The following is a 13,449-nucleotide window of genomic DNA, read 5'->3' as shown; positions in this document are numbered from 1 at the left end:
CAAATCAAAATGCTAATTAAAAAGGCAGACTCAATTATGGGATGTACTCTCAACCCACTGGAGGCAGTAGTGAAGGAAAGAAAGAAAACAAAACAATGCAACATATCCTCTCTGACACCTAAGAACTTTCAGCCAAAGAATTACTCAGCAGAAATGTGTCAAGGAATACTACCAATGATATTATGCTTTTACAGTGCCTCATTGTGACTGTAACTGCCAAGTCAGATGTTTCCTTTCTTTTTAGTCATTCTGGTGTGTATTTGTCATAATTTAATAATATTTATTTATAATTTTTTTTTTGCATTTATATAGCGCTTTTCTCACTACTCAAAGCACTCAGCAATTGTAGGTTAAGGGCCTTGCTTAAGGGCCCAACAGAGCAGAGTCCCTATTGGCATTTACGGGATTCGAACCGGCAACCTTCCGATTGCCAGTGCAGATCTCTAGCCTCAGAGCCACCACTCCGTTTATGTATTGACCTTCTGTATGAAGCAAGAATATCAAGGTGAAGGAAACAATTAATGATGTTTGTATGTAAAGGAAAATCATCTAGATGATGTACAGTTAGAAAACATAAAGTAAAATTCTCAAAAACAATTGGATTATTGAATAAATAGATTTTCACTAATCATTTGGAGTGTATCTGCTGCTTTGAAAGTAACCTCATGACTAACCAGCAGTGAGTACTCCTGCACAGATGGGAATAAGGATCATAAAAAGACTGAGAAGCAATTTAATGTGTTAAATTACCCAGGGGAGCATTGTTTGTGTGTGCACAACAAAATACACAGATTCACATGCAGTCTTTGCAAACCTTGCAACATTTTAGGTTTAGCAAATCAATAAATATAAGAGGCAATGAAGTTCAGCATTTCCATATGAATATTAATAATGACAAACAATTCATCTGTTTTTCTTTATTCATTACTCGTATACAGTATTACTGGTCAAAAATTATAACATATATCCCTTAAATTATAACATATATCCCTTAGGTATTTGTGCCTTATGAAAGGATAGCAAAAAGAGTGCACTACAGATTCAATTCCACTACTCGGCACAATATGTTAGCGTTTAACAAAGTAATGTTTATAAGAAGCTGTCATGCATGAATGCTTCAGTGCCATTTTCAGGGCTCTAAAAAGGTAAGCAACACCACCCCAGACTGGGAGGGACACCATCATTGATATTTTCTCCTTTCTCATCTGCAGTCCAGAGGCTTTTAGACACAGGAGCACTGACGTCACTTCAACTTCTCCCTCATCCAAAACCTGTCTCTTCCTGTCAGCCAAAATAAAAGGAGCCAAGTCACTGGAAGCCCCACTTCATTCTGAATTTGGAGAACATTCTGAGGACTGAGCACTTGTCTTTGTTTCTTCTACACCAGTGGTTGTGGTTGTTGCTCCCTTGTGTGCTCATTATTCTGCCTTTTTCGTTTCATTAACCCGCATTAAACAAGCTTGTCATCAGAATTACCCAACTCTTTTTGGTCTTCAACCCATGTCTTTATCTTTCAAGTGTTACAATACAGTGTTTCCTTTTGGGAAAAACAACATTTATTTATATATCACATTTTCATACAAAAGATGTAGCTCAAAGTGCTTTACAGGATAAAGGAAGAGAAAAAAAATAAAATTAGGCAATACTAATTAACATAGAACTAAGGTCCAATGGCGAGTATGGCAAAAAAAATTGCAATATTTCTGGTGTTCATTCTAATATTATTGCTTTACAATGTTATTGGTCAAAATAAGACCTGGGGACCTGGGTTCACTTCCCGGGTCCTCCGGGTGCTCCGGTTTCCTCCCACAGTCCAAAGACATGCAGGTTAGGTGGATTGGCGATTCTAAATTGGCCCTAGTGTGTGCTTGGTGTGTGGGTGTGTTTGTGTGTGTCCTGCGTTAGGTTGGCACCCTGCCCGGGATTGGTTCCTGCCTTGTTCCCTGTGTTGGCTGGGATTGGCTCCAGTAGACCCCCGTGACCCTGTGTTTGGATTCAGCGGGTTGGAAAATGGATGGATGGATGGATGGTCAAAATAATAACTAATATTAGTTTGGTGAGTTTGAGTACCACCAGAATACGCTCTTTGTCTCTGCAGCTAAAAAACTGATTTATGTAGTTTCAGGAAATGAATGGATGGATGGATGGATTGATGGATAGATGGATGGAAGATTAATGCATTTTGGAGCCATGCAACTTCTCACAGCAGAATTATCACACAAATATTTTTCAGAATCCAGTATACATCATATCCTAAATGGCACACTGAGCATACAAATGCCAATGTCAGTAGAACTGCACATTATGAGTATGATGAGCCACACTAATTTGTGTACGTGTATTTGGTAGTGCATTGGTTGGCACACACTTTCATACTAAACCAATTTAACCCTGAATGTTCTGAAGAGGGTGGCACGGTGGCGCAGTGGGTAGCACTGCTGCCTCACAGTTAGGAGACCTGGGTTTGCTTCCTGGGTCCTCCCTGCATGGAGTTTGCATGTTCTCCTCGTGTCTGCGTGGGTTTCCTCCCACAGTCCAAAGACATGCAGGTTAGGTGCATTGGCGATCCTAAATTGTCCCTAGTGTTTGTGTGTGTGTGTGTCCTGCGGTGGGCTGGCACCCTGCCCGGAATTTCTTTCCTGCCTTGTGCGCTGGGATTGGCTCCAGCAGACCCCCGTGACCCTGTAGTTAGGATATAGCGGGTTGGATAATGGATGGATGTTTTGGCAATGAGGTTAAGTCTTCTGCCTCATTTTTTCAGATTCCTGACTTCTAACCTTGACTCACTGTCTGTGTAGAGTTTGTAAATTCTCCCTGCAGTTTTCCTTGGGTCTGTTAAGAATTAGTTTCTCAGTTGCAGCCCATGTTGCTTTACCTCAAACTGAATTGAATAGTAAATAAAATAAAATAAATGTGTGAGTAATGACCACTAAGTTTCTTCACTGATACACTGTCTTCTCAGTCCGGATATAAAACAATGCTTTATTACAACTTTAATAAACAAAAAATAGAAGCACATATTAATTGATTTCATGTTACCTGCTGCCTATATTTTATCCCCACCACTTAAAGTATAACCCAGACCACAAAGTTATTCAGCAGCAAAGAATAAATGCACAAAACAAGGAATCCTCTCCTACATTAACAAAACATTATTCTTTTTTCTAGAAAAAGTATACACTCTGCACATATAGGTACAGACAGACGTATTGACTAACTTGATTGTTGTGGACACTGTTGACACAAGTAAAAATGTTTGCACTTGATTTGTCTCATTGCCCTCTACTCTGTCTTCTGAATGGTAAAGATATTACAGTGCAGGCTAAGAGAAGAGAATCTGTGACCATGGGAAATTGTAAACCCTCTCATTAGTCAGCACTGTATCGACAAAGTCATCCCTCATTATCCGAATCTAAACCAAACTAGCAAACAGGTAAGAAATTTAAAAATGTGATATCAAAAAAGTACTTGCCATTATTATAAATAAAAATAATAATGTGTCCCCAGCGATCACACACCCCACTAACATACAACCATTTGCTTAATCTGCTATTCTGGGCAGGGTTGGAGGGCAGCTACAGCCTATCCCAAGAATCTTTCCAGCTGCTGTATTTTTTCACTTTTTAGTGAATTCATTTTTAAGATAAAAACACAATATACATTTAGTGATTCATGTAGACACTGCATTATGGCATTGCAATGGCTTAAACAACAGCACAATTCGAGAGTCAGAGTGTATGAATGCTGTGGCTGGTGGTGGGCACAGGGGTGGCGGTGAGAAAAGAGCTGTACTGCAGGCAGGTGGTGCATAATAATAATAATTCATTATATAGCGCTTTTTTCAGTACTCAAAGCACTATCCACACAGGGAGGAACCGAACCCACAATCTTCCACAGTCTCCTTACTGCAAAGCAGCAGCACTACCACTGTGCCACCTGACTGAGGAGCCAGAGAGACTTTCAAAATAGGTGCTTTGCATATTAATGTGTCTTTTAGTAAAATAATGTCTGAATGAATTTAGCAAAACAATGTCTGAATGACTAATTTGTAGTATATAAATCCATAAGCCTTTATGATGAAACATTGATTAAAGAATATTGAGATAAAGAGGAGCGACTGTACAGTATATAAATGCCTTATGGTGGTTTAAAATACACAATTCAACTGTTCTAGGATCAATGCATATGTTACTATTCTCCATTTCATTGCTAAAAAAGACATTTCAAAATAGTATCAGAGATAAGTTAAATTGATATCTTATGTGATAGCTTTACACTTTATAAAACATAACAAAATCAATATGATATACAAATCATAGATGTCTAAAAATTAATCTGAAAATAAGTTAGTCATTGGTGATGATGACTTAAATATTTCAAATGTCACCATCATTTTTAAAGCTTTTCTGAACCAAGGATAGAACAAAGCATAGATAATTGGATCAATACAGCAATTCAATGTTGATAAATAAGTCAGTGCTAAATGCACAGCTGCTAAGTCTACTAAATCAATGGTGAATGACATCTGAACCAGAATGAACAAAAAAGCAGGTGAACAGAGCACAATAAAAGCGAGTACTACTATTCCAAGGGTTTTAGCAGCTTTTCTTTCAGATGATTTTGACAATTGTGTTTTTTTGCTGTCTGCTGATTTTGTTTCTTTCATCATACAGTTGATAGCTTTTACATGTCTTCTTGCAGTCACAAATATTACTGAATACAAACATATTATAAGCAACATAGGCAATAAAAATGTCAGTGTATAATGTATCATCCACCAATCATAATAATGCCAAAATTTGCATACACCCACACACCAGTCGGTTACAACATAACCTCCAGTATGAAAAATAAATGCATATGTGTACAAAAATGCTAAGAACCATATGAAAATGATACATACACCTGCTACTGATTTTGTTACATATCTGCTATAAAAAAATGGATTACACACAGCAATGTAACGATCAGATGATATGCTTACCAAATTTAAAACAGAAACAAAAAGTAAAAAATAGAAATATGTTTGATAGTAAGTACAAAATGCATCACCAAAGTACCAACAATACTCTATTCGTCCAGAAAACTGAGCAGGCATAATAAGAAAACCATTTAGAAAATCTGCCACAGCAAGTGAAAGGACAAATAAATTAGTAGGAGTGTGAAGTTGCCTGAAATGAGAAACAGTGATGATCACAAACAAATTTCCAAAAACAGTAAGTACAATCAAAATTCCTGCGGACAGGTAAAGAATTGCTGATATTTCAGTTTGCTTTACAAGTTTAGGGCAACTTGCATTATTGTCAGGATAGCAGTAAATTCTTTCTGAATGCATAATTTCAGCTTTATAAAGCTCCTTTTAACAGATACAGCATTATACTTCTCAGTTTAGATAATCTGACTCTCTGAAAGTCATTAACCAAAGTTTATATATTTGCAGGATCCTGAGAGATTAATGTAAACCTTTTCTTACTCCAATTATAGAGCCATCACATTCCCAAGTGTAACAGAAGTGTTTTGTTTTACAAGTAATACATCTTGATTATTTAGGTACTGATTAAATAAACATTCAGTTTTACTTTTCAAGGGTATTTTATTATTAGTGTTACAACTGTATTTGTAAAAACAGTAATGCTTAAGACTAAGCTTCAGCTTTTTTCCATCCATCCATCCATCCCTCCATCCATCCATTCCTGGTCTGATGCCAACATACAGTTACTTAGCACTATCTGACAAGAGCATGTTGTACTGCATAGCTCTTGAATATTTTCCTCTGTAAATCAATTGCATTCGATTTTATTTTCTGAGATGCAAATAATTGTGTACTGAAGCAAGCTACTGTATACTCTTAACTCAAATTAAGAGATATACTATTATACATAGATTGTAGCTGTTTTACTCTGTTTGCAAAACATAATGCTTGTTTTACCCATGAAATATTCTCTGTCATTTCTGTATTTTTTGAGCAGATCATACATGCAAGACTTTGAAAAACAAAAAAACAACTGTAGGCACATCTGCAGATTTAACAAGTCAAGTCAACTTAAGTTGGGGAGCATGCACTGGTACAGTGCGTTGCCACACCCACTACACAACGAAACAACTCGGGATCCCGGTTTGCAACCCCCCCAGGCAGACACACGGTCCAGTCCCACCCCCATGGAAATGACCCTCTATCTGCTGCAGCCAGGTGTTACACAGGCGACCCCTTGGTCTGGCCAACAATGAGGATCTTACGAGCTGGATCAACCTTGGGGAAACGCGCCACATGGCCGTAGTGCCATAACTGATGCTCCCTCACAATGCAGGTAATGTGCCTCAATCGGGATTCCATGAGCAACCGTTCATTTGACACAAAGTCAAACCAACGGTACCCAAGGATTTTTCAGAGAGACACAGTACCAAAGGATTCCAGTCTTCGTCTCAGGTCACTGGATAGCGTCTATGTCTCGCAACCATATAGCAAGACAAGAAGCACCAGGACTCTGAAGACTTGGACCTTTGTCCTTTTGCATAGATATCGGGAGCGCCACACACCCCTTTCCAGCGACCTCATGACACCTCATGCTCTCCCAATCCGTCTACTGACTTCACAGGAAGAGTCACCAGAGACATGAATGTCACTGCCAAGGTAAGTAAACCTCTCAACAAGGTCTACACTCTCTCCGCAAATTGACACACTGCTGATGGCTGTGCCCAAGAGGTCATTAAAGGCCTGGATCTTGGTTTTTATCCAGGGCACTCGCAAGCCCAGACACTCAGACTCCTCGCTCAGTCTCTCGAGCGGCCCGATCAGAGCCTCCATTGACTCCGTGAAGATCACAGCATCGTCAGCAAAGTCAAGATCCGTGAACCTTTCTTCACTAACAGATGCCCCACAGCCACTGGACCCCATGACCTTGCCCAACACCCAGTCCATACAAGCATTGAACAGAGTAGGAGCAAGAACACACCCCTGACGAACCCCAGCAACCTTCAGTCTCTTGTCACGGAAAGTCTCCTACATCACATTAGGATTGGAAGTCGTACCCAAATCTGAAAGGCCCTTACACAAACTGCGTGCAAACTCATTAGAAACAGCCTGGTCTTGGAGTCTGGTCAAGTCCAGGCTCATTTTCTTAGTAGGTGGTAAGCTACTGGACCTAAGCTGGATCCCAAGAGTAGCAACAAGAAGTATGTGGTCAGAATTCACAACTGGGCACTTCTATAGACCCTGCAGTTTTGCAAGAGCCTCCAGCATCTGCCGACGAGGATGTGATCGATCTCCTTCACCGCATCACCAGTACTGGAGCACCAAGTCCAACGATGCAGTTCAGGGCGCTGGAACCAGGATCCAGCGATTCGCAGCCCCTGACCTTTTGCAAAGTCAAGGAACATGGAGCCACTTTCACCACGGTCACCAGACCCATGGTGACCGAGACAATCCTCATAACCAGCCCTGTCAGTGCCAGTGGCTGCATTGAAGTCACCCATGACCAGAGGAGTGTCACCCCGTGGGCACCCATCAACCGCCGAGCGAAGCTGCGAATAAAATGTCTCCCTCACCGAGACATCACTCACCGCAGTCGGAGCATGCACTGAGACAACAGACAAGGCATCCAGAGAGTGCTGTAATCTGAGTCTCATAATACGCTCGTTGAAAGGAGTGACATCGGACACCATCAGAAGAAGCCAATCCGCTACAGCAAAAGCTACTCCCCGAGTATGACAGCCATCAGACCGACCAGACCAATAAAAGGTGTATCCACTTACAGAGATCTGGCCAGTCCCCGGTCTGTGCACCTCAGAGAGTGCCCCACTGAAATGTGGAGTTTACGCAGCTCCTCCGACAGCAGAGGAAAATGATCATCTTGCCGGAGAGACAAGACGTTTCACGCGCCCACCCGTATGGGCCGCCTCAAATTGGGACCCGAGTGCTTCCGTGCAGCGGGCGACGCCTCAGCACCACACCAGTTCCGATCCCCAACAGACCTGACCCCATTGGCTCTCCAACTGTTTCGACTCTTCTGGGGATGGGGCTCCCGAGGGCTTTCCCCCATCCCCTTCATGATGCGAGCAGCCTTCCTATGGGCGGCTGCAGCAGAGCTACTCCTGTGGAGAGCAAAAAGGAGTCCTTTCTGTAGTCTTGGAGCATTGTGAATTTTTTTTACGGTGGCTGGAGTGCCAATCCTTAGTTGAACTGGAAGGAAAACTCCACACAATCCACATAAGATTCTGCAACAGAACACTGTAGAAAACCTTAGTTTGTTTTTGCTGGATGAGTGATTGTTGACTTGGTCAATCACATTCATAAGTAACTCTCCATCACTAAATTACTTGATGAGTTTTTGATATAATCCCATTGGGAAAAAAAAACGTAAAAGAATGGATTTGGGGAAATTGTAAATGAGTGTTAGTGCAAAAGGGACATTCTATTGAGTACAGAAGTGCAAGTCTATGATGACCTTAATGTTAACATTTCAGGACAAGAAAGTTTTTTTGTTTTTTTTTAAATTTTATTTATTAATTTTATTGTAATCATTCCATACAAATAGATCAATTTATAACAAAAAAAAAAATTGAACACAAATCAAACCCCATTCCTGAGAAGGAGAGCTTAGCTAAAGGAGAATTGCTTAGGGCTTTTTAATAAGGCAAGGACAAGAAAGTTAAGTTACAGGACCAAATACCAGTTTTACAGAGACAGGTGCAATTAAAAAAAAAGCTGGGGACAGGATCACGTGACGCACAGTTAAGTAAGGCTGTGTCCTCGGAGAGCTCTGTGACCCTACCCATCAGTTACTGTATTTCACAAATTTTTTTTTATCAAAGCCTCAACATACCTTTATTGCTTGTTACATAAGGATCATTTAGGTCAAAAGAATCACCCAGGTTTTTTTCATTCAAGCTCAATGAAGAGAACCCAGAGGACTTTAATGTGCACTGACATGGTGACAGATAACTTTGGGGAAGTTTCAATTGTTGATCAATTGAATGCCTTTGTATTTGAGTAAAATGCTGCTCTAAGTGCAACCTTGAATGGGTCAATACAGTGAAGTTTTTCTGAACTTCATACTTATATAGTGTTGAAAACAGAAACTTTCATCAGTTTTTATGCAGGTCCATACATAGTGGAGCAGCCTGCACCTGAGATACCTTCCCTTCGTGTTGAGACCCAATATCTCCATGCAAAAGTTTTTGAACAAGATGACAGAGCAAGGAGAGACAACATCAAAATTATTGGAGCTCTAGATAATACTCAGTGCAGGGAAGAAAACTGAAGGGCTTTGTCTGGTTGTGCAGAAATAGTTGGCATTAGCAGCAGCGTGTTGCTTTAACACTAGAATTACCAAAGCCTACGAAAAAATAAAAGTGAAAAAAACGCTAACTATTACAAGTACAGTAAAACCTCTGGTCACGAATGTTTCCGAACACGTACAAATCGGGTTACAATCAAAAAGTTTGCCAAAATTTTGCATCTGTTCACGACCACACGCTCTGGTGGTGAACAAAAACACTGGCAGCCAGTTTCCCTACGTGCGTTCGTACACGCCAATGATTTCCCATTCTCCGTTTCCAATTTTCTTTTTTTTTGCGTATACAGGGCCTAACAAAGCAGCTGATGTTGCAAAAGGAGTTACAATGTTAACCAAGCAGAGGCCTCAAGTGCTGGAAGAGGTGGAAAAACTGTTGCTAGTGTGGTTGAACGAGAAGCAACTTGAAGGGGATAGCGTAAGTGAGGCAATCATATGCGAGAAAGCCGGGAAGATTCATGGCAATTTGCTATAAAAAAATCTTTCTTCAAGTGGTGAAGGTGAGGAATTTAAAGCCAGTAGAGGATGGTTTGAAAAGTTTTGCAAGATAAGTGGCATTTAATTTTTTTTCCCTGTGCTTAAAACTTATAAAAAAAGTATTTACAGCGAGTGGTTTGCAAGGGTCTAACGTGAACTATTACAATGTTATCTTTCTCTGTTGTTCAAGGTTTTCTCAGTGTTATTCAATGCTTTTTCATTTAGTTTACTATTACACTCTGCATGCTATGGTATAATTAACTATTTTTGTGCTTAAAAAAATATATATATTTACATACAGTTTGTACCGTCTAGAACGGATTAACAGTGTTAAATTCAAATTGGCCTGTTTAAAAATTGATAACTTAATGCAGTGGTTCCCAGACTTTTTCGACCCTGTGAAAGCCTGAATCCAGGTTTTCCCAAGGCGCCAAATAGCCAATACTTTTTTTAATTAAAGGGTTAAGTAAAAATAAATAAAACACATATTTAAGATCATAAAAAATGTAATTGAACAAATTCAACTAATTACAATTAGTGGAATTCATTGGCGTAGCTAGAGTTCATGCCGCTCGGGATGGTGCTCCAATTTGCCACCCTCCAACATATCTGAATATGTTAACCTATTTAAATAGAGAATTAAAATGAAGTGTGGAGAAAAATTAAGATACATTTTGCATAAATGTATTCAAATATAGAGAAACAGTAATAAGTTTTCACATATAATTATTTATAAGCATCAACTAGACAAGAATATGGAGTTGCACCTGCAAGTGAGGGTGCAATGCGCGATTGAGATGCTGCGCCCACGGAGCCATACAAGAACAGGCAGGCACAGAAGGAGAGGAAAACAAAAAGAGACGAAAGGGAAAGGAAACAGATTTTGAAATCGAAAGCGCGACATTGGGGTGAAAGAAAGAGGACCAGACAGCCAGCATGAATGAGAGAAGTCAGCGCGGTCCTGGAACGAGTGAAGGATCGGCGCTCATGGGACGGATCCTGCTCACTGAATGGAAGAGTGGGTATGATTATGAAGGAGTCCACCCCATTGATTTGAGAGACGAAGTGCATCAAGGGCTTTGCTTTGAATAAGTGTCTACAATCCTCCATAACAACCAGACATAGAACGAGCACCATCAGCACAGACTAGGGAATCCATTTCCCGGACATTTTTCATTCCCATATTCCCGATAATGAAACTGCTGTAATTCCCGGGAAAACAGAAATGGCCAAGCTCGCATATATAGTGTGTAAAAGTGTAAACACCGATCAAGAAATAACAGAGTTATAGTTGAAAATAATTAAGTGGCACAGTTTTTTGGCCCACGGTGTAGTGTGTTGCTCATTAATTCAGTCAACAACAGACAGCAGCAGTCAGTCTCCAGACTGATCACAGTGGACTGGGAGGAGTCTGCACTCTGCAGCTCACGAATGCCGGGATGGGGCAGAGTTCATTGACATTTGTGCTGCTGACAGCTTTGAACAGCAACTTGAAATTGCAATGCGTCAGTCTGTTGCATCCGCATTATCTGTGCCAAGAAACTTGCCATCACAGAATGATGACAAGAAACTGGATGCCTCAGTAAAAGCTGAAATGGCGGTGTTTCAGCGCAACGGCAAGCACGGGCATTTTTTAGAACAAGTCTATCAGTATCTGATGACTGTGCCACTTACTTCAGTGGAGGCAGAGTATGCTTTCTCAGTGGCTGGCATACTCTGCATGAAGGTGTGCTCTCACCTGGACGACCACACGCTTGACACATTGTGCTTTATACGCTCTTATTACCGCAACTAAAGATACATGTACTTATATGACAGCATGAACTGCTTGTAGATAAGGTTAGTCTTTTATTGGTGTCAACATATTGCAGTAGTTTTATTAAAAATAAGTGTCGCTCATTCTAAAACCATTCACATGTGAGATGCCCGTGCACTGTGTCATTCCCAGGAGCCCGGGATTCTCGGGACTGAAATGTGGGATTCCCAAATTCTCAGGAATGGATAAACCCGTCCTGGAATGGATTCCCTAGTACAGACACCAACACACTTAGTCCACTCCAAATTATTTTCGAATATAAAAGTATCAAGAATCTCGAACAAGTTTTGAGCCTTAGCACCAGTAGTGATACTTTTACAATTTATTACTGTTTAGTAAAAGCAGATCCATTTTTAAAAATACATACGAGAAGAAATACTTCGCAAACTTCACTTGACTTAATCACAACAATATACGTTGATACTGTGACGTGTCTTGCCATTGCATGGACTATAGGGAAGGGAAGCAGTGTTGGGGTGGAGTCTTGAGGGAACCCTGTTTGTAAGGGCTTGGGGCACCTCCCTAGAGAGAGATGAGTGACAGGGATATGGGTTAATTAATGGGGCGTGATAAAAAGGTGTGTGTGGCCAGAAGTTGGAGTTGGAGGGGGAGAACAGTATAAGGTGTAAGGAAGGGAAGTAACTGTTTGGAGAGTAAGAGAGGTAGATAGGACGAAGGTGATTAGTCTTTGTTATTTTGGAGGTGTCCCCGTGACCCAGACAACGGGCGGCTGTAGGGCACCGTTTATATCGCGGCTGATTGAATAAAAAGCCAGTCGGCATTTTGGAAGGCTTCCCCGGACAAGCGGCTCCTGAGTGTGTTATTCGACGGGACGTCACAATACAATCTCTGAAAACTAATTCAACCCTAAGAAACCGACAGCTATTTATATACAGTACGAACACAAAGTACAGAGAACGTTCGACAAACTACTAAAACAATTGAGAAACGTAATTATTGTAGTGCCATTTGTAGTAACCAGTAACCATTTGTAGAGTCTTCCGCAAACAGTTATTACTAAGTAAGTTACTGGTTTGCACCAGGTCAGCCAGATGTTGCGTCCTATCAGATTGAATTGAAAATGGAAATAAAATAATGAAAATTTTGTAATATTCTGTGGCGCACACTTTGGGAACCACTAAGTTAATGTGAAAAATCTAATATAGTGTAATTACTTCATGGCTTATGTAAAATATAACAATGTTTTGTACAAATCATAACTTTAATGAATATGAAATAGTAAAGACACATAATAATTGATTTCATGTTTAACTGACTATCAAAATAATAAATTCTTCTTCAGCTTTATCTTAGCCTGCTACCCATATTTTTCTATCTTTAATTGTAACGCTGACCACAAAGTTAATCAGCAGCAAACACTAAATGCAAAACACAACCAGGCCACTTCTGTATTCACAATGCATTCCTTTTATTCCTAGAACAAGAATACATTCTGCATACTATAATTACTGACAGATGTATCCGCTAACATGATTGCTATGGACACTAATGAAAAAAAGTTCAAAAGTGCATGCACTTGATTTAAATCATAGCCCTTTTCTCCATCTTCATAATGGAAAAGATATTAAAATGAGAAGAGAATCCACAGCAATTGGAAATTGTGAGCCCTCAACTTAGTCAGTACTGTATTGATAAAATCATCCCTCATTATACAGATCTAAACTTTCACAGGTGGGAAAATGAAAAAAATCTGATATTGAAAAACTACATCCCATTATTATAAAACATTGCAAATAATGTGTTTGTAGACAATCAGAATACCCCAAACATCCAACAATTTGCTTAACCTGTTTAACCAGGGCAGGGTTGCAGGGAATCTGGAGCTAATCCCAGCAATCATCA

The 13,449-nt window shown here is 40.1% G+C and overlaps 1 protein-coding gene across 1 annotated transcript; it reads right to left on the bottom strand.

Annotated features, from left to right (window-relative positions):
• Positions 1-4,330: 4,330 nt before the first annotated feature.
• Positions 4,331-5,336, bottom strand: LOC127527123 (trace amine-associated receptor 6-like). Its single transcript, XM_051924764.1, has one exon. The coding sequence runs from the start codon at positions 5,333-5,335 to the stop codon at positions 4,331-4,333; it is 1,005 nt and encodes a 334-aa protein (XP_051780724.1). The 5' UTR covers position 5,336.
• Positions 5,337-13,449: the final 8,113 nt, after the last annotated feature.

Source organism: Erpetoichthys calabaricus, chromosome 3, assembly GCF_900747795.2.
Source record: "Erpetoichthys calabaricus chromosome 3, fErpCal1.3, whole genome shotgun sequence".
NCBI classification, from domain to species: Eukaryota; Metazoa; Chordata; class Cladistia; order Polypteriformes; family Polypteridae; genus Erpetoichthys; species Erpetoichthys calabaricus.
This window is presented reverse-complemented; position numbering and strand designations above follow the sequence as displayed.

Coding starts and splice junctions, on each gene's coding strand:
- LOC127527123 (XM_051924764.1), bottom strand. CDS start 5,335: ATGCATTCAGAAAGAATTTACTGCTATCCTGACAATAATGCAAGTTGC.